Raw genomic sequence first — 21412 nt, 5'->3', positions numbered from 1 at the left:
TCCTCCTTCCCCCAGCCCAAGCCCTCACCTTCTGCCTTCAGGGCTGCTGACAGCATCTCCACACACTTGTCCCGGACAGAGTCCCCCGTGAGATAGCAGGGGGCCAGGAGACAGACAGAAGGGGCAAATGTGGGAGTTGAGGGGCTGCTGGGGGTCTTGGGAGTTTCCGCTTTAGATCTGCTGCTGTTGGATCTGAGGATGACAGTCAGTCGTGAACAGGTTGACATGAGGCAAACAAACCATTTTTGGAGAGTAACATTCTAGATGTTTCCATGAATATGGGTGCTCTCTTCTCATTCTCAAAGCAGCCCTCTGAGGCAGGTGCTACTTTAGATTCTTGACGAGGATCATCTCATTTAATCCTCATTAAAAAAAAAAAAAGTGGGCTAAAATATATGAGCTTGACTCCTGTCACGTATCTGGGAACCTATAAGAACTCAAGTGCAAGCATTTGAGCTTGTGGTACCCAGGCTTCCTGCCAACCACTGTGCTCTGCTTGTTTCAGAATGAGGAACACTTAATGGTTAGGCTCTAGCTTTTCTATACTGTGATAAATGCACTCTTACATATAAATTTATATCATTCATCCAGAATTTATTAGGTACCGTATACATTTATCTATCCATCCATCCATCCATCCATCCATCCACCCACCCATCATCAGGTCCCTACTATCCAAAAACTGTGTGAAGAATAAGCACCCAAGTGGGATTATCTTTCTCCCTCCTGGAGCTCAGAGTCTATTGAGTAGTGTTTATCTACCACCATCTAAGAGGCCTGGTTCTTACTGGGCTCCAGAGTTGTGCCACGCACTCCTGGAACATTTTCTAGTTTAATTCTCATAGGAGTCCCTGGTGGTCAACACTCCCATCGTCCTATTTACAAACAAAAAAATAAGCTTAGAAAATCCCATCACTGAGTTCTACCCAGGGCCTATCTAGACATACTGACAGTAGATGCATTGTCTACAGTGACCCGTTTACTCCAATGACTAGATGACAAAAAAATCTCATAGTCCAGGCTGGCCTCAAACTTACTACGTAGCTGAGGAAAGCACTGAACTTCTGATCCTCCTGCCCCCGCCTCCTAACTGCTAAGACTATAGTTGTGCATCCCTGCCTGGTTTATGAGGGGCTGGGGAGTGAACCCAGGCTTTGAGTATGCCAGGCCAGCATGCTAAGAACTGAACCATGTCCCCAGCAGGATAGTGATTGATTTTGTGTTTGGTATTTGTGTGCATGTGTGTGTGCAGTGTGTGGAGATAAGAGTCTCTTGCTGGGACCCTGCAGGCTAGGCTGGCCAGCCAGGGAGCCCCAGGGACCCTCCTGACTCGACCTTCCCAGGACTGGGATTGCAAGCATGTACATAGGCCGCCACGTCCAGCTTCTTCTCATGGATGCTGTAGACGGCACTTACATTTGCTGAGCTGTCTCTCATTCTGTCTTTCTTTTCGTTTGGAGAGGGGGGTTATTTGGGGTTTTTTGTTTTGTTTCTCTGTGTAGCCTTGGCTATACTGGAACTCACTCTATAAACCAGGCTGGCCTCAAACTTTGAGATCTGCTTGCTTCAACCTCCCGTGTGTTGGGATAAAAGGTGAGCCCTACCAAGCCTGAGAAGTTTTGTTGGAGAGCAGGACTGAGTAGCTGGCATTTCCCAGGGTGAAAAGCAGAGGTCCCTCCGGCCTGTCAGTCATGTCTTAGCTCAAAGGCCACATCCTCAGGGAGATGTGCTCCTTCACCTTAGCTAAGGCCAACTGCCTCCACCCTGCTCTCCTACTGCACAGCACTTACCCAAGTCTATGATTAACTTGCTCTCGTGCTTTTAGACCTTGTCTGCTTCATCCTCAGGTGACAGTCCATACAGAGATGGTGTGGCCCATTCACTCCATAGCAAGAGCTCGCTAACCTGCTGTTGAATGCATGCTGGGTGAAGGACTGGGGAGCACAGACGGGGCTCACCTGGAAGGAGGTACGTCCCTTCTGAAAATCAGTATTCCTATTTCCTGGGCTTACAAGAGGGCTCACTCTCCCATTCCTCAGTGGAAAGGAGTCCTTGCTGATATGTGTGGCCCTGGCACACCTAAGGTCCAGGGCTCACCAAGGAATGTGTAGAGGAAGCCCACAGCACAGGGCTTTGGAGTTGACAGCAACGACAGTTATCACGTTTGGAACGTCTACGCAAGCTTGGGAGCTGAGTGTGGTAGCACATGCCTGTGACTCCAGTGCTCAAGAGACTGAGGCAAGAGGACCAGGAGATCCAGCCTGGGCTACATAATGAAGGCTAGCCTCATACCCCAGTCCCTAAAGAAGTCAGGCTTTCATAGCTAGGCAGGTGAAGGTAGCTGCTACAAAGCATGATGACTTGTATTCAAGACTTAGAGCCCACACGGAGGAAAGAGAAAACCAGTTTCCCAAAGTTTCCCTCAGGCCTCCATGTGTGCCCCCCTCCCCGCCTCACACACACTCCCCCCTTCACTCACACACCAACCCACACATCTAGGCTTCCAAGGCAAACTCCAAAGCCTGGTACACCCACTATGGCCTTGGGCAGTTTTCAGTTTTCTCACATGTAAAATAGGAATGAGTAGCATCCATTCCTCAGGCAAGGGAGTGCACACCTGTAATCCCAGCACTCAGGGAGGCAGAGGCAGGTGGATCTCGGTGAGCTGGAGGCCAGCCTGGTCTACAGAGTGAGTCCATGATAGCCAAGGCTACACAGAGAAACCCTGTCTTGAAAAACAAAAGAGTAGCCTCCATCTTGTGGGTCTGTTGGAATGACTAAAAGAACCTAAGAAATTTGCAGCAAGAAGCATCAGGTCACTTATACTGAATATGAACGTTACTTTCCCATGCTCTGCATTTGTGGCGTGTGGATTGGGAGCAAGGCCAAGCCATCCATCTCGCCATCTGAGTCTCACCATGACCTTGGGAAGTTAAAATCATTCCCACCCTATAGATCAATAGAGCAGATCTCAGTGAGTGAAACCAAGTTGTTCAAAGTCATCCATCCAACGTCCACGGTGGTTCCGTGAGACAGGAAAGGGCTGTCTGTCTCTCCAGTTCCCCCAACACATTTCACTGTGTCTGGAAACAAGACTTTTCCAGAGTGTCCTTACTTAAGTAAAGTGCCGCTTGTTGGAGCACTTTCCCCTCCTTCCTGGTAGGACCCCGGCTCTGTGTCTTCCAGCTTGGCTAGGAGCTGGCTGCCTGGGTTTCGTGACTGGACTGGGTTGTTTCAGGCAGTCACACTCATACCATGAGGAGCTACCAAACTCTAGAAAGGGCATCGTTAACGAGGCTCGGGAGTTAGGCGCGTTTTTCAGCACCTTCCTTCGGCTCCGAGGTTTGTCGGTCTCAGCTTCAGTCCTGCACGAGGGCAAGCTCTAAGAAATCCTCCCTAGTGCTTGGCAGAGGCACTTGGGGGCTTTGCTCGCTGCTCTTGAGCGCCACCTCGAGGGCAATTCAGTTACTGCAACAGGCAGTAGCTGCCCAGCCAAAGCCTGGAAGATAGGCGACTGATCTGAACGCCTTTCTTCTCTGTCACCATGGAGTCCCTCAAGCGGGTGTAATCTCTCTCTGTGTGCGTTCCAGTTATAGTTCCCACAACAGCTGAGCACTTCTATTGACACACTTCTGCCCCGCTTTCCAACTCCCAGCTCAGATTCTCTCTCGTGAGTGAGGCATTCTTGACATTCTTCCTGTGTTCTTACCGCACAGTGTAGCCGCTGCACTGAATCCGAGCTATGGATCTAAGGAATCCAAGCTAGCATTTTAGCATGTGACCTCTGACTCAGAGGTCCCGAGTTCGATCTTTGCCTGGCCTTACAGGCTGTACCCTGGTGGGATACGCTATGTGTTCTGTTGGATCTTAGAAAAATCCACACGAGTGGCCAGTATTTACAATTATGAATTTCACATGAAGAAATATTAATATCTAGCTTTCCTTAAACACTGGAACACTGGCCAGGCGTGGTGGTCCACACGTTTGATCCCAGCACTCGGGAGGCAGGGGCAGGCATATCTCTGCGAGTTCGAGGACACCTGGTCTACAGAGTAAGTCCCAGATAGCCAAGGCTACACAGCGAAACCCTTTCTCAAAAACAAAAACAAAACAAACAAAACCAAAGCTGGAACACTGGGAGAGATGAGCTCTGCAACTGAGAACGTTAACTGCTCTTACAGAGGACCTCAGTTCCCTCTCCAGCGTGGCTCACAAACTACCGGGAACTCCGGGTCCAGGAGACCCAACACCCTTTCCTGGCCTCTGAGCTCCTGCATGTGTATGGAAGACATAAGCTCATGCAAGTAGACACACATAAACACAAATTAAACAACAACCAATAACACCCATAAAACCGGAAGACTGAGGGTTGGTGAGCTGGCTCAGCGAGGAAGGGTGCTTGCCACCAAACATGACAACCAGAATTCCACCCCGGAACCCACATCGTGGAAGAAAAAAACCAACTCCTATAAGGTGTCCTTTGGCCACACACACATACACAATCAATCAATGTAGAAATAATCTTAATACCGGAAGATTGAGGCCAGAGAGATGGCCACATCAGCCTGGTGCTGAGTTTGATCCTCAGAATCCACATAAGGATGGAAAGAGAGAACCGGATCCACAAAGTTGTCCTCTGACCCCATCACATGCTTCCACACATCACGCAACACATACACATACACACGCACACACACAAATGCACGCCCCCCACACAAATAATAAATAAAAATCTGAAAGATGACAGCCAAGCATGCTGACACATCTGAATTCTCAGTTACTTGGGAAGCTAAGGCGATAAGGCTGCTTTGGGCCCAAAAGCTTAAGGTCAGCCAGGTAAGATTCTGGGGGCACACACCCCTAACCCCAGCTACACAGTGAGACCTCATCTCACAAACAAACAAACAATCACAAACCCCGAAAGGCTAATCGGAGGTGTGCTTTCATAAGGCAACCACTGGTTAGGGCTGGGAAGCGTCACCCCTTCAGGTAGGCGGGTTGTCTAGTTAGCTGCACGCTGCATCAGTCACTCAGGGTGTGACTGTGTCCTCCCGACCTGGGGAATGGTGGGTTTGCAAAGACATGCCTAGCAGCTGTGGTTTGCTGAACAGATGAATGAATTAACCAATGAATGGACGAATGAATGAATGAATGAATGAATGAATGAGCCTAAACAGAGCTGGTCATAGGTCGTATACCTGCAATCCCAGCAAGTGGAAAGCTAAGGCAGGAAGATGTTGAGGTTGAGGTCAGCCTCAACAGAAATCTTGTGAAAAGGGAAGGAAAGAAGACGTAAGAAAAGCAAAGGAGAGGAGAGGAGAAGAAAGAGAAAATGGAGGGAGAGATTGATAGCTACACTTCCCAGCTTCCCCTGCGGACTATGAGAGTCATTTCTGCCCCTATAAGGGGCCATCTCTCATCTTTTTTTAAAAAAAAAAATCTTTAATTTTATTTTATGTGCATTATTGTGAAAATGCTCCTTGGAATTGGCATATAGACAGTTGTGGCTGCTGGGAACTGAACCAGGGTCAATTGGAAGAGCAGAAAAGCTCTTAACCACTGAGCCACCTCTCCAGCCTCACGTCTTCTAATGTAAGCATTTTGGCCATCCACACATATGGGTAACAAAGATGCCCCCTCACTACAAATAAATGTGCTCCACCTAGGGTCAGACCAAGCCTCTCTTCCTGCTTTCCATCTCTTTACGGCTGCCTTAAGTGATCTAATAGAGATGAGGAAGGAAAGAGAAAACAGAAATAAAGGAGTAGAGAGTACAAGAGTCTAAATAGAAGATAAAATGCATTTTTAAGACCTGCTTCTGTCTTTTGTGTGTGTGGGGGGCATTTGAGATAGGGTTTCTCCGTGTAGCCCTGGCTGTCCTGGACTCACTTTGTAGACCAGGCTGGCCTCTGCCTCCCAGAATGCTGGGATTACAGGCATGCACCATTGCGCCCAGCTTCTGCTTCTGTCTTTCGGTTGCCTGTCCCTGATATTGAGCCAGAAGGGAACGTTACAACTACCAGGAAGACACATACATTCTGTTTGGTTGACTTTCAGAAGAAAAAGCATTCCGGAGGAGCCAGGAGGCCTTAAGGCTGTGAGGCAGGTGGAAGAGTGGTTGGACTTGAGGTAGAAATCTTTCCCCCAGCGTTAAATGAGTTCCCTGGATCAGTGGGACATTTCATTTTGTGGTTACACAGAGCTAGTGTCATATTCCATGGTATTTAGCATCTCTTCCAATTAAACACTAGCAATATCTCCATTCCACAATCCTCACCCTCACCCCTCATCCACATAGAATATTCTCAAAAGTGCCTCCTATAGAAAACCAGTGGTCTATAAGCAGGATGATGCCAGAGCTGGTTTCCCCAGGCCCTGCCCTCTGCAGACATTACTAATTGACTGCAGAGTTCTTTTCTTTAGAGGCAGGATGATTCAGCGTCGTCAGACTCTCAGGAGCACACCACTCAGCAGCTGGAGTTGCCACTTTCCACCATGCTGACTCTGTGTCAACCCCCCAGGCCTGGCAAAACTTCACAAAGCTTTCAATGAACAAATTTTTTGCGCTCTTACTCTTTCCGAGTGCAATCTTATTGAAAGCAGGCTTCAAAGAAGTGCAGCGTCTGACTGACACATTCTCCCACAATCCCTTAGTGTCCAGGCAGGCCAGCCTGGGATTCAGTATGGCTCCTTGATCCTCCCCATTTCTCTCCATCCACCACAAGGCAACTTGTGCTCTCCGTCAGGTATATGTCTCTGGCTGCTCTGACCTTTGACCTCCTCCCTTCTTCAACCCCAATTTCCATTCATTCCTTTACCCACAAACTCCCTGGTTCCCTCATTCAGGTTTCTAAAATGCCAGCCAAACACTAATGATTCTCTCTCTCTCTCTTTCTCTTTTTTTTTTTTTCCTGAGACATGGTTTCTCTGTGTAGCCCTGGCTGTCCTGGAACTCCTTTGTAGATCAGCTCAAATTTACAAACAATCCACCTACCTCTCCCTCCTGAGTGCTGGGATTAAAGGTACATGATCTCCCCCACCCCCACCTCACACCCCATGACTCAAATTTTATTTCCATCCCAAGCTTTCTTACTTACTTTCTTGATTCAGCTGCTCTGCCAAAATGCCTTGGGCCGCTCAAATACATTTCCAGACCTAGGCCTCAAAGTGCTGATCCACCTGCCTCTGCCTCCCAAGCGCAGCCACTCAGAAGGCCTGAACTCCCTCTGTTTCTGCTGCCTCCCTCACACCGCTTCTGCAGATTCTGTCACTGTTCCTTGGCTCCGTCAGGTTGCCTTCACACACCCTTGACTACATGTGACCCCCAACACCTGCATAAGCAGCTGCCTCACCTCTCATTATACAGCCTAGGCTGGCCTTGGGCTCGCAGTCATCCCCCAGCCTCCCAGATACCGTTTTTAGTTTGTTTGTAATCGCTGGCTGTCCTTGTTAAGCTCCACTCGACTTGGGGATGGTACTCTTGATGGAGTGGCGGTGACTTGTCAGCAGTCACACCTGAAGGTCCCAGCATTTGGAGCTAGCAGCGGAGAAACCCCCTCCCCCTCCCCGATGAACAGGACCCTTTCCTTTACCTTTCCACCGACGGCCTTTTCGGAGAGGAGGTGATGGATGACCTGGACTCTACAGAGTCTCTCCTGCAAGACACAAGACTGGAGATGATGCTGTCTTGTAGGCTGGCAGCCGCACTGCTCCCTGGGAGAGGAAACCCTGGAGCCAGACCTGCTGGGCAGAGGAAGGAGGGAGCCTGCCTGGGCCGCAGCTGCCAGGGAAAAGGAGATCCCGAGGTACCCTCTCACCCACCCCCACCTGACAGAGCAAGCCAAGGGAGGAAACAGATGTCTGCCGTCATGCTACCCTGTAGCGACTAATCACTCTCTTGACAGCCCTCACAGATCTCCTCCCTGCTCTCAGGCAGGCTTTGGCCAGCGGCATCCCTGCCCTGGTACTTGTATCTGGAGCTGGAGGGGCTGTGATGGCCTTCAGCCTCCCCTGCAGCCTATTAGGAGCCTGGGAGACGCACACAGACTTGAGAGGTAGAAGAGCTGAGTTCAAGTAACAAGTGTAAAAAGCAAGGGACAAGATCAGATGTGTGCTCTGTCCCAAAAGTCTTATAAGAGAACAATGTCCAGGAGGGGGAAAAGAAAAAAGACTGAAAATCCACCCAATCCTGTAACCACTGTGTCTCTAAGTCACTGTTCCCTTTCATTGCTTTATACAATTCCCGCTTGAAAGCTGCGTTCCAGTCTCGTCTCGTAATTCTCCTGATTCCACAGCTCACAACTTCTCGAATACTGCATAACTTACTTCCTACTGTATTTATTGGGCCACAGTCCTCCTTGGGAGTTATGTAAAAGCAGCGTTGCGGGAGGACTGGGCTGGACCGCAGTGGTAAAGGCGCTTGCCTAGCCTAGCATGAGGAAGGCCCTGGGTTCCAGCCCCAGCACCGTGAAGAGAGCTGACAAGGGACAGGGAAGAGAGCAGAGGGGAGGTGGGAGATGGAAAAGGGGAGGGGAGAGAAAGAGGGAAGGAGGGGGAGATGTCAAGCCTGATGCCCTGAGGTGGATACTCTGACCTTATATGGTAGGACAGAACTGACCCCTGCAAGTTGTCCCCCCCCCGACCTCCACACCTGTGCACACACTTTTTTTTTTTTTAAGTTTATGCATTGAGGCATTTGAAAGATTCTGAAGGTATGTCTGACAAAAAAAATCTACCACAAACCTATTAATTACCGGGTGGCCAAACACAAACCCCAAGAAGTTAGGACATTTCCCAGTTACAGGGTCTAAGGAAGGTTTAGTCACTTTTTGAAAAATTTTCTTTTGAAATGGGGGCTCCGTGTGTCACTCAGGCTGATCTCCAACTGCTCTCAAGGCGCCCTACTGCCTCAGCTTTCCCGAAGGCTCATCCATATATCTGTTGAAGTCTTTAATGTGCCATAATAAACGTGGCATCTGTGTCCTACCCACGACACACAGGCTTTCGAGAATACCCAGCTGAATACCCAGGTGGGCAACGGGAATGGCGTGCAGTCGAGACCACCACGCCTCTGCTGCTCTCTGCAGAGGCAAAGACCCAGTCCCACTCCCACAAAATAACTGTGGGATCTGGAAAGTCCTTACTCCCAGGATCCTCTGCTTCCTGGTGGCTTGGCACAAATGCTGAGTAGATACTGAATCAATGACTTCCCCTTCTCAACTAGCCCCACTAGCTCTGCAGACCTGACCAAGGTAGGAATACGTGTTACCAGGCAACATCACGGCCAGTGCAAAGGGGTTGGTTCATAAAGTGACCAAGACATTGTTATGTGCATTGGTATTTTGCCTGCATCTCTATCTGTGTCAGGGTGTCAGATTTTGGAATGACAGACAGTTGTGAGCTGCCATGTGGGTGCTGGGAACTGAACCCAGGTCCTCTTGAAGAGCAGTCAGTGCTCTCAACCACTGAGCCATCTCTCTGGCTCCCTCAAGAAGTGCTCTTGTCAGTGGTGACTGCTCTTGTTGGACACCAAGGCTTTGCTTGTGGGGCTGGTGCAATGCTGGGGACATGGGGATCCTCAAAACAGGGGTTCTCTCCCACTGTGGTCTCCTTTGTTTGTATCTGAGGGGTCAGAGAATAGCTGTGCAGTCTCCTATGAGAACCCTGCTTGTTTTTTGAGGCCGTGGGCTTGCTATGTTGCCTTGCCTGGCCACAAACCCATGACCTCCTGCTCCTACCACTTGAGCGCTGTGTTTACAGCCATGTGCCACGGTGCCTGTCTCCTGTGAGGGTCTGAAGGGTGAGCGATGCCAGGGCTGCATGTCTGTCATGCTTCCCATCCCTCCGCCTGTCTCCGTGATGCCAAGTGCCATGCGAGTCAGACTGAGCCAAAGACCCCAGAGTGAGCTCTGGAGAAGACCCTCACATCTCCTCGGGAGCTGTGTATCTTCCGGAAATCCACTCAACAGCTGCTGGCAGAGGCTATGAAAAGCATGCCTCCCCCACCTCCTGCTCTCCAGCCCAGGAAAGAAGTACCTGTTTTTGGGCTCTTCCGCTCCTTTCTTCTTTGGTGGAGAGAGACCTGCTTCTGGCTTCCAGTCTGAACAACCGAGCCCCCTTTCTTTCTTCTTTGCTTTTTCTCTGTCTTCTCTCTCTCCTTTGGTGGTTCCAGGGGAGTCTGGAAATGAAAAGCACTCAGCTCCTTCTCAGCACGGCCCTGTGCGACTTTCGTCCCTGGGGAATAAAGGGCCAGAACCGGGGGAAGGCTGCATGTGTACCCATCACCCACATGCACGCACACACACGTATGTATGCACCAACACACACGAACACAGGAATGCGCGCACAGACACACATGCACACACGTGTGCGTGCCTGTCCACAGATGCACGTATGCAGGAATGCACTCACATAAATACATGGGCAGGGGTGCATATGTAACATGCACCCCTCACACAGGGACACGGGCACAGCAGGACACCCATCTATGCAGAGACAGGCAACGTGCACATACATGCGCACAAACGGAAACATACCGACACACATACAAGAAAAGCCAAATGCTACTTATACCCGTGCACACAACACTGGGACTTCCACGATCCAGGGGCCGTGTACCATTTATTAAATAACTCAATGATATAAGCTGAGCCTATCAGCCAGGCCTGGCCTCTCCCATCTGCTGGGAGGGAGCCCCGTCTCCCATCAGTCTTGCCCCCTCTCACCCAGCAGCCTCTTCCAGTTTTTAATGAGAACTTTGGCCAAGGACACCACCTCCTTGTCTGAGCAGTGCTTGCGAACTCCATTGACCGCGACTCCAATCCTGGTGGTCTGTGAGGAAAGGATTAAGGGATCTGACCCACAGGACTGTCCGCTGACCCACAAAACTGGCTGCTGACCCACAGGACTGTCCACTCTTACTGAAGAGAACAGCTCTCGCTCAGCCATCACTTCTCTCCAACCTAGACCTCTCCAGGGCCCTTGCCCTGGCCCCCAGCAGAGGGCATTACCTTGATCCATCAGTCGTCTATCTTAGAACTGGGCCCTGACCTACATCCCCTATACTGATAAAGCTGGAGTGGGGGTGGGTGTTGGCTGTAGTTAGGACCCTACTAGATGCTTTGAGAAAAGTCTCGACCTAGGCCCACCGCTGGCTGCCACATCTCCGATCTATGCTTATCTTTTGGGGGCGAGAAGTCTCTGGTAAAGTTTGGGTGAGGTGGGAAATCTCAAAAAGGTCATAGGCCATTTGGATCCCATGGGCATTTGGCTTTGGAGAAAGATTCAAGGAAAGCACCTTCTCCTTAAACCCAAGGATCCTGACTCCTGAGCCTGGGAAAGAACCTACCCTCGAGGAATGCTCCCTCGACTCCATGTCAGTATCTCATCCCTAGCACCCCCCACCCCTCGGAAACCTCCACAGGGCCTTTCCCTCCCACAGGGGCACTGCTTCCAGAGCCCCCCCAACACACACACCTGCAGCAGCTGGATCGACATCTGACAACCGTTCAGCTTCTTCAGAAGGTCCAGGGCCCCTTCCTGTGGGAAGTCACAAGAAGAACACTGAGACCTGGGTGTTGCCCCGGGCCTCTCTCTGATTGCTGTGAGCTCTGGGGAGAACAGGTGGATGGATGTGTGGGCCAAGGACAGATGTGGGCACACAGAAGCAGAGAGAAGGGGAAGGTTCTGTGTGCCCCCCTCAGTTGGCTAGCTGCCCCTCCCATCACTCCCCCCACCTCCCACCAGCCTTTCCCTGGGCTTCTTTCTGCCCAGCATGCCCCTGTCTTGTGTCTGCCTGGAAATGCAGACACTACCTGAAGCTTCCCTACCTCCTTTCCTCTCCGGCATCCCTTTCCCTCCCCTCACGGACTGTGAGCTTCCGTGGGGTGGGGGAGGACTAAGGACTTTTGCTTCTTTTGTTTGATGGGGGAGGGGGTCTCACTATGTTGCCCAGGCTAGCTTGGAACTCTTGGATCTTCCCACCGCAAACCTCCCAAGCAGCTGGGATTGTACAGGCTCATGGTTGGCAACCTGGCTCTCTCCGGCTTTTAGATCAGTGTTATCGGGGTAAAACTGACGATGCAGTAAGCCACACGTGTTGTAGCGTACAAGTGTACAAGCGTTCACACATATTTCACTGTGGTGTCTGTATGTTTGTTCACGTGTGTTTGGCTGTAAGTGTACATGTGTGTGCAAGCCAGAGGTTGACATCTGTCTTTCTCTAGCACTCTCCACCTTATTTTTTAAAGATTTATTTATTCATGTATATGAGCATCCTATTTGCATATATGCCTACATGACAGAAGAGAACATTAGACAGAAGAGGGTGTCAGATCCCAGTATAGATGGTTGTGAGCTACCATGTGGGTGCTGGGAATTGAACGCAGGACCTCTAGAAGAGCAATCAGTGCTCTGAACTACTGAGCCATCTCTCCTGCCCCTCCCCCTTATATATTGAACGAGGTCTCTCAACTGATCTCAGAGCTTGTCCATCTGGCTACTCCGAGCCAATCAGCTTGGGGTGGGGACCCTCTGTCTCCACCTGTGGCACATGCGGAGAGTACAGGCCATCAGCTGATGGGTGCTGGACACCGAAGCCCAGTTTTCAGACTTGTACGGCTAATTACGTGTGTGCATATGCATAATTTTAAACATATTAATTTTGTTTTTTGAGACAGGGTTTCTCTGTGTAGCCCTGGCTGCCCTTGACTTGCTTTGTAGATCAGGCTGGCCTCGAACTCACAGAGATCCACCTGCTTCTGCCTCCCAAGGGCTGGGATTAAAGATGTGTGCCACTGAATCCGGCCCCTTCTAATTTATTTTAAATGTATGTTTTGTCTATATGCATGCATGAGCACCACCTGCATGTTCGGTACCTGTGAAGGTCAGAAGAGGGCACTGGGCCCCCCTGGAACTGGAGTTACAGATGGTTGTGAGCCCTGATGTGGGCTCTGAGACCTGAACTGGGGTCTTCTGTAAGAGCAGGCGGTGCTCTTAGCCACTGAGCCATCCTCCAGCCCCGAGGGTACGTTTTAATTTATGTATGTGACTTACCTATGTGTCTCTGTGTGGGCGTGTGACTGCAGGAGGTCACGGCCCTACAGCTGGTGTTATAGTTAGCTAGCTGTGAGCTGCTCAGTGGGTGCTAGAAACTAAACTCCGGTCCCCTGAAGGCCAGTCTGCATTTTAACCACTGGGCCATCTCTCCAGCTTTAACTCTATTTTTGATTTTTCGGGACAGGGTTTCTCTGTGTAGTCCTGGCTGTCCTGGAACTTACTCTGTAGACCAGGCTGGCCTCAAACTCAGAGATCCCCCTGCCTCCGCTTACTGAGTGCTGGGATTAAAGGCATGTGCCGCCACCTTCTGGCTCCTAAATTGGTGCTTTAAAAATATTTTTTCCAATATATTTATCTTGTGGGGGAAGAGATGTTCCTGCCAAGGTGTGTATGTGGAGGTCACTTACTGGAGCTGGTTCTCACCTGAGAGCAAACTCAGGTCACCAGGCTTGGCAGTGTCTTTGTGCACTAACCCATCTCCCTGATCTGCCTCTGAGTTTTGACACTAATCTAATCTCATGAAACCATCATCACATGACACCAAGAACGACCGTGGTTGCCTGTTCAGAAATTTCCTTGGGTTCTTTGTAATACATGCCTCCTTTTACATGGTACTGGGGCTTGAACTCCTGCTTTTATATCAAACACTTTACTAACTGACTTATCTTCGCACCTTTGATTTTGTGTTTGCTTGTTTGTTTGTTTGTTTGTTTGTTTGTTTGTTTGAGACAGGGTCTCTCTATGTAGCCCTGGATGTCCTGGAACTTGCCATGTAGACCATGCTGGTCTCTAACTCACAGAGATCTACCTGGCTCTGCCTCCCAAACGCTGAGATTAAAGCTGTGTGTCACCACTGCCCAGCTCTAGACTCTATTCTTGCTTTTTTGTTTTTTCAAATAGGGTCTCAATATGTAGCTCAAGTTGGCCTTGAACTTGTGGGCCTCCTGCATCAGCCTCACAAATGCTGAGACTAAAGGCTTGTGGCACCATGCCGGGTCATTTTAAGCATTTTATATAAAAAGTACAGTACAGCATCTTTTTTTTTTTCCCAGCTTACTGTTTCTGAGATCCATCCAGACGGCTCAGTCTGCTTCAGGTCAACAGTTCCTTTTTGTTACTGGGTAGTTTTCTGTCATGCGTATCTGCTTATCTAACGGCATAGTAAGACTCCAGTGGGTGGATTCAAGGTAGGACGGCTACGAACATTTGCAATTAACTTATAATTAAAAGAAACTCCTTGCACAGTGCCTAGACTGTAGTGCAGTTCCAGGACAGCCAGGGCCACACAGAGAAACCCTGTCTCAAAACAAACCTAAATAAATAAATAGAACTCAGTTTCCAGCACAAACATGGTGGTTCACAGCCATCTGTAACTCCAGTTCCTGGGGATGGAACACTCTTCTGGTCTCCTCAGGTACCAGGCATGTCGTGCAGAGACATACACCTATTTGGGCAAAATTCCCATACACGTAGAATAAAAATAAATATAGCCAGGCACGGTGGTGCACACCTGTGATCCCAGCACTCAGGGAGGCAGAGGCAGTACTTTCCAAGTTCAAGACCAGCCTGGTCTACAAATTGGGTCCAGGACAGCCAAGGCTACACAAATAAACCCTGTTTTGAAAAAATAAAATAAAATAAAGACAAAAAAACCCAAAGAACAAATGAAGTAGAAAGCAGGATGAAGAGAGGAAGAAGGAAGCCTAGAGTTGAAAGTCTGTCTGCCAGGTCCTAAACACACCTTCATCCCATTTTAGCCTTCTCCTTCTTGGTACCTGCCTCCTAGGAGCCAGCCCTGTCACCTCTCCGAGTTTTGGCTAAGCTCAAGTTTAGTATCTAGAAGCCAACCCTGGCTATCTTGAGATTTTCTCCCCCTGTGGAACACGCACTATGTCCAGTGTGTACCTCGCCTGGTTCCAGCTACCAACCTCCCCATGCCAGGACCTGGACCACGTCCTGTGAGCCTGCCCTCTGGTAGCCCTTAGCCTCCCTTAGCACTGAGGCTCACTGTGTTTCCAGAATGGCCCTCGGACCAGGCGGGGTGCACATGAAGTTGGAGGCATAGAGGCCATGCTTGATGTTAACGAAAGGCTTCCTATGTGCCAGGGACACTTCTAAGCCCTGACCCCTGACCTCTGACCTGCACTGACTTCTCATGAGGAGATGGGAAGGAGAGTGTTTGCCTTATCATACACAAGGCTTAGATGGCCTGTCCCAGCACTGTACAAACCCGGGGTGCTAGTTCACAGCCAGAATCTCAGCTCTTGGGAGGCACAGAGGTGAGAAGAACAGAGGTTCAAGGTCACTCCCAGTTCCAGTTTGAGGCAGGCATGCTGTGTATAAGACCCTGTCTCAAAATCAAAGACACAAAACACCCTCCTCTCAGAAGGCCCCTGGGAAGTGGGTCCTTTTACTGTACCACTTCTACAGAGTGACAGCCTATTTCACAGAAGAGGAAGCCAAGAAAGAAACTATGTGAAGAGTTGGTCTGGGACAAACACTGGGCTTGGAGCATCACATACCATATCCAGACACAGATCTGCCAATATGTACACAGACACGGAATACCGACACGCGTGTGAGGAGTCACAGACTGGTTGGCACATACTGACAGCCAGTTCTCAAGGAGAAAACCCGTCTCACAGCATTTGCTAGTTTCTGGGTATAAACACTCAGTGATGAATCTCAAACTGCCAGCATGCTGTTCCTGAACTGGGTTTTCCTGAAAACTCCAGTCAGGATGAAATCATTTGCAGTTCACCACTGAGTACAGGTTTCCAGGTAACTGGGTCACACTGGAGGGTAACATCCATGAGCCCATGTTTTCAGGTGGGCTCATAAAGCTGTATGCCAATCTTGCATCTCTCATAGCATGGCTAACAGCCTCTCTGGTGCAGCCATGGAGCAGTGAGGAGGCAGCCCAAGACCCCCCTGTGTCTGTTTGGCTCTTCATGATGATGTCTGAAGGTATCAAAGAGGCTGTCTGTGTGAAGCCGTGTTGTCAACTTTTGGGGTATCTCTCCGCTTTAATGCGAACTGTCAGAGTACTGCACACAAGCACGTGCGTGGGTGTGGGTGTGGGTGTGGGTGTGTGTGTCATGCCTGTCCTGTTAGGGTCAGGAGCACAGCTCATGCAGTCAAGTAGGAGGTGCTCAGTAGGTAGCATTTGTGTGGCCCTGTTGATGTGTCCTCTCGTTCGAGAACAGCCGTGACAGCTGACGCGTGTTCGTCTCCTGTAAGCTGTTTAGCTGGTGCGTGTTCAGAGTGTCTGACGCAGCCCCAACTCACTGAATAAACAAACTCCAGCCCCGAGCTGCAACGTGGAGGATCTGCCTTACTGCAGGAAGTATGCCTTCTTGGACTCACCACCCCTGGGCGGGCCCACTTTCACTCGGTGCAGGCCCGCCTTCCTCAGGCAGAAGGCCAGCAGAGCTCTGTGCCTACCCAAACCCTGCCGGAGTTCAGGCGCAGACTCCAGACAGTCGACTCTACACCAGCTCTGCCCTGGAAGGAGCCTGTCTGTGGCCAAAGGTGCAGCTTTCCTGGAGACCGCCCTGCTTCTTCCTTGGGACTCCCATCCCCAAGAGACATCGTTTCCTCTTCCCGTTTCACAGAAGAGGAAACTGAGGTTCAAAGAAGGAGCGTGGACTAGCTGGCGGAGGACTGTAAAAGGACTGAGAGGGAAGCCATAGCAGGCTCCTTAACCTTTCCAACCTGGCCGTCTCCGGGAGCCTCCTGAGGTTCCTCCCAGCCCCTAATCCTTCTCACCCGGAAACCCAGGCTTTCTTTACTGGCCAAGTCTGGGGTGACCAAGAGGTTAGGCTCAGACAACACCTGTCTACCGGAACTACCAGCGAGTTCCCCGGCTTCTTACCTGGGTTCTGCTCTCTCCAGCTGCGGGGAGTGTCCCGTGACTTTGAGGGAAGCCCAGGGCAACTCGGTGGAAGCCCTGAAGCCTCGCAGGTGTGAGGCATCTTTCCACACCCCCTCCAGCCACGCAAAAGCAAGCCTCACTCATCTCACTGACCAGCCTCAGACCTGCCACCGGCTTTGCACACCTGTCCCACTCCTCAGCCCCGGAGACGCTCTTCCCTCAGGCAATCAGTCTCACAGACGAGGAAACCTGGGCTCTCAACCGCTGTACCAGCAACCATCACATCTCTCCTTGCTACCCGGCAACTACTGCAGGATTTCCTGGGTCTGAAACCTCTCCGAAGACCCCAGCATTTCCAACTTTCCTGGGATGTTACTAGCAATGCAGGTCCTGGTGCAACGCAATGCTAGAAACTCTGCCAGAGCTGAAAAGGACCCCACGGCACATCAGCATGAAGGCCTTGGCCACCGGGTCTGTCCGTCTTCTGCCTTTCAGTCCACGCCCTCCAGAATTGGCACAAGCCAGCCCAGAGGCAAAGATCGCTAGGTAGATCAAACATTAACTCTCCTTCTGGCTCTCCTCCTGCGCTGCTGGGTCCGAGAGCTCAGGGACCCTCTCACAGGGCTGCGGACCCTCCTCCCAGCACAGTCCCCTTCACCTTCGCGCACCTCCCCCCCCCCGCCCCCCTCCCTGCTGGGGCAGCCCAGGCCTCATCCTTTTCTTCCCCCGCCCGCACCTGTTCACCCCCGCTAGCCAGGGCTCCGTCCTGCGGCCAAGGAAAAAGTTGCAAACAAGCTCCTGGCACCCCAGCCACGGCCCTCTGCCCGGGTCTAGCAGCCCACTCCCCGGGGGGTGCAGACGCCCCCTTCTCAGCCCGAGTTTCTCCGACCTTTTCCGAGTCAACCCAGAGTTTGTCCCTCCAGTTCCCGCCGTGGTGCCTCCAGCTCCCCAGGCCCTGCTCACACCCCGAGCCCCGGGACTCCCAAAGTCCTTCTTCCCAGGGTTCGTGTGTGTCTCTCTCTCCTCGCCACGAGCGCACCGGACCGGTCCACACTGAGCTGCACCAGCCGCGCCTGGGGGAGCCTGCATGATCCCCTCCAGACCTGGCCACGCACATGCCCACCCTAAATGCCCCGCGGGTAGCTCGGGGGGGACTCCCCGGCTTGGCGGCCAGCCGGCCGCCTCGGGTCCTGGGTCCCGCGCGCTTCCTTCGGGCACACGGCCGGCACGCCCACCAAGCCCGCCCGCGGCCGGCCGAGGCGCGCCTCCGTGGCCCGGGGGGCTGCGGTGCAGACTGCAGCCTCACCGTCTTCTTGCGGGCCACCATCTTCTCCAGCTTTTTGGCGATCCTCAGCAGCTCTTCTTCCAGGCCCATGTTGGTCCACGGCGCCCCGCGGGGTTAGGGGCGCGGGGCAGGAGCGAGCGCCGAGGCGCGAGCGGCACGGGCCGCAAACACATCCGACACTCAAGCCCGGCGGGGGCGGGGCGCGCCCCTCCCAGCACTGGGGGATGGGTGGCGGCCACTAAATATAGACTTCAAGGACTGCCCGGGCAAAGATTGCCTGGGCCTGGCGGGTCGCGCCTCTGGAGGAAGGACCAAGCTGGGAGAAGGGGCTTTTCTCCTCCGCCCCTTCTAGGGGGGTGCCCCGAGCTGCAGGGAGATTTAGGCGTGAGGGTTCCGCGGGGTTGTCAGCGCAGTGCAACTCTGGGAAGTTCTGAGCTGCTGGGTCTCGCCATCGCTGCGCTCCCGGGGGGGAGGGTTTGGCTTCGTGGCTATGCCCAGGCCGGGAAAAGTTGGTGCATTCATCAGATCCTGAAGTCAGCTCAGCCCTAACTTAGGCGCCTCCGTGTGCCCAAGGCTTGCGGTGTGCACGCGCCTCCGGAGGAATGCTCCGAGCCGGTTGCCTGCCAGTCTACTTTATTGTTTTTCTAACCAGCTCTCAAAGCGCTGCGGTGCGGCCAGTACCTGGGCCACGCTCTGACCGGCTAAGGCTAGGCTTTGGCTGGTTCTTCGGCGGTGCACGGGGGTGGGTTGGGGGGTGGTGGGATTGGAAGAGTAGTTTTGGGTGAATTGAGTAAGTGTGCCTCCCCCTTTCAGCTCTGCACACATCTGCTCTTGGGTGGAACATCTTCCAAGAATCCTCTGTGGACCGAGTTCTGACAGAAAATGGCCCTTCTGGAAGGTCTCTGATCTGGAGGAGGGCAGAAGAGGGCCCACGGTGTGAGGGTTGGGGAACTGTTTACACCAGCTTTCTGAAATAACCTCAGAGAACCAGCTCTGGACCAGAGGCCTAGGCAATCCCGCCTGCTGTGGACGCCTGTTTGCCCACTCTGTTGATGACAGTCAAGGATTTTTTTTTTTTTTCATTCAACAAACATATCTAATATCTAATCAACAAGCAGGAAAGACCTCAGGGCAGCAGGCTGGGCGAGATAGCCATTAAAGAGGACTGTATGCCTCCCAGCTGGGGTGGGGAAAAGAGAGAGAGGGCACTTAGAAGGCCCAGCTGGGGGTCATCCCCTCTCAAGAAGTGAAATTTGTTGCAAAGTAAATTCAAAGGGCAAAGTGGGAGTTTGGTGGAGGAGGGAAGGGAGCATGTCTGTGTAATCAAGGAGGCAGCACGTGTTTGTTCTATTCACTGAGCACCTACTGTGTTCCAGGCATTTCTGGCATCCAGAAAGGAGCAAGACAGCAGCCCATCTGGAGCACTCATTGCCCAAAGCTTGGGCAAGGGAGGGTTCCTGGCATGTCAGCAGTAGAGGAACTGAAAAGTTGGTATCTGTAGCACAGAGAGTGGAGAGGGTGGGCAGGGGAAGTGTGGGGCCATAGCACCTAGTCAACAAAGCCAGGCTTTAAAAAAAAAAAATTTAATGTAGATGAATGCTGCATCTGTCATAGAGCCTGCCTAGAGATGGTTGTGAGCCACCATGCAGGTGTGAGGAACTGAACTCCGGACCTCTGGAAGATCACGTAGCGCTCTTACCCTCTGAGCCATCTCTCCAGCCCCCACCAGGTTTTTCTTGATTGGAGCTTCTGGGAGGCCATTTGGCCAACAATTGTGAAGGGCCCTAAGAAACCATGTCCAGTCTTACGAAAATGGGAAGGCTGAGTTTGTGGAGCTGGGACCCCTCAGCGATAGCCTCCCGGAATGCAGCCAGCACTTCTGGTACCCATTACATCCCCTCTGCCCATCCCCTCTGCACCTGGTCACCTGCATACAATCATGACACACAGCTGCCACTTGGCGTGTCTCCCTGTGAGCTTTGGGGGCAGGCAGGGAACTGATATCCCCAGAGGGGCCCAGCATCGGTGGTGAACGCCCCGTTCTTTACTGTAAAAGGAACAGACTGAAGATATTTCCTGACTTGCTATGCTCCTGCCTCGGCCTTCAGACTGCTGGAATTACAGATGTGTGCCACCTTTGTGCTTTTGTGTGGACGTGTGTGGGTGCACATGGCAGCCAGAGACTGATGGGCGCTTTTCTCAGGTGCCAGCCAACTGCTTTCTTGAGGCAGGGTCTCTCACTGAATCTGGAGCTGGCCAGCAAGCCCCAGGGATCCTCCAGCGTCCGATTCCACAGAGCCAGGAGCACACTGCATGCCTGGCTTTTTGCATGCGTCCTGTAGATCCGAACTCACGTCAGGCTTGTGCAGCAAGCATTTTCCCAACAGCTTTCTCCTTACCCGCCTTTACTGCTTGCTGGCCTCCTGTTTCATTTCTCCCCTTGTTATGCTTCCAGGGGTCACCTCACAAACTACTCTGCCCATCAATCTCAGGACAATCACGAGGGGCTGTGGTAGGGACTATGGGAGAGTCAAACATGGCTCTAATCCAGTGTGCTTTCCTGCACGTCAGGGGTTCTGAGCCTTGACAGGGTTTGGATTGGCTAATTCATTGCTGTGGGGATGGCTATTGCCCTGTGGCTATGGTTTGAGTGCGTTTTCTTGGTTCCTGGTGTGGCAAAGTCGAATGGTGACCGCCTTTGAGGGGTGGAGCCTAGTGGGAGGCAGTTATGTCACAGGGGCACTGCCCCGGAAGGAGTGAGTTCTGACAAAGGTGACTTGCTAACAAAGCACACTGAGAGCACTCCGCACAGGTGCTTGCTTTCCACCTCTCTGCGATGTTGTGATGGAGTCGGGTCCTTTCAGTTTGTGGCATGCTATTTGGACTTTCCAATCACCAGAACCCTATACCAAATCAAACTCTTTACTGCAGAAAGTGCCCCAACCTTCAGCATTCCTTTACAGCGACGCAAAGCAGACCAGGAGACACTGTGCTGGAGGACCACTCACCAGCACCCTCACCTCAGGGATGCGCCCTCCAGTCGGAACGGTTTGCCATACCAAACGTCTCCCGGGGCAAAATTCCCTGCTGTACTCTGACCACTACTCGTTACCAGCCATGGCCCTTGCCAGGCTCAGGGAAAGAATCCCAGGTCCTGAGAGTCTTTCATTTCCCTATATCTCTTTAGAACCCACAAA

At 51.8% G+C, this 21412-nt stretch overlaps 1 protein-coding gene across 2 annotated transcripts in view; it reads right to left on the bottom strand.

Annotated features, from left to right (window-relative positions):
* Nucleotides 1-18411, bottom strand: part of Tcea3 (transcription elongation factor A3) — a 28232-nt gene extending 9821 nt beyond the window's left edge. The window contains exons 1-6 of one of the 2 annotated variants that reach the window (XM_055610882.1): nucleotides 18237-18411; nucleotides 11476-11538; nucleotides 10725-10830; nucleotides 10036-10177; nucleotides 7593-7655; nucleotides 29-192 (exon numbers count right to left, since the gene is read on the bottom strand). In XM_055610882.1, coding sequence (XP_055466857.1) covers nucleotides 29-192; nucleotides 7593-7655; nucleotides 10036-10177; nucleotides 10725-10830; nucleotides 11476-11538; nucleotides 18237-18305 — 607 coding nt within the window. In that variant the 5' untranslated portion in view covers nucleotides 18306-18411. Of the gene's footprint in view, nucleotides 1-28; nucleotides 193-7592; nucleotides 7656-10035; nucleotides 10178-10724; nucleotides 10831-11475; nucleotides 11539-16930; nucleotides 17473-18236 lie in introns of those variants that run through there. The other variant, XM_055610881.1, reaches the window with a different exon arrangement.
* Between the last annotated feature and the right edge of the window lie 3001 nt (nucleotides 18412-21412).

This window comes from Psammomys obesus, unplaced genomic scaffold (assembly GCF_907164565.1).
Source record: "Psammomys obesus unplaced genomic scaffold, mPsaObe1.curated_primary_1811, whole genome shotgun sequence".
Classification (NCBI taxonomy): Eukaryota; Metazoa; Chordata; class Mammalia; order Rodentia; family Muridae; genus Psammomys; species Psammomys obesus.
Note: the sequence above shows the minus strand (reverse complement) of the source record. Positions and strands in the feature narration are given on the sequence as shown.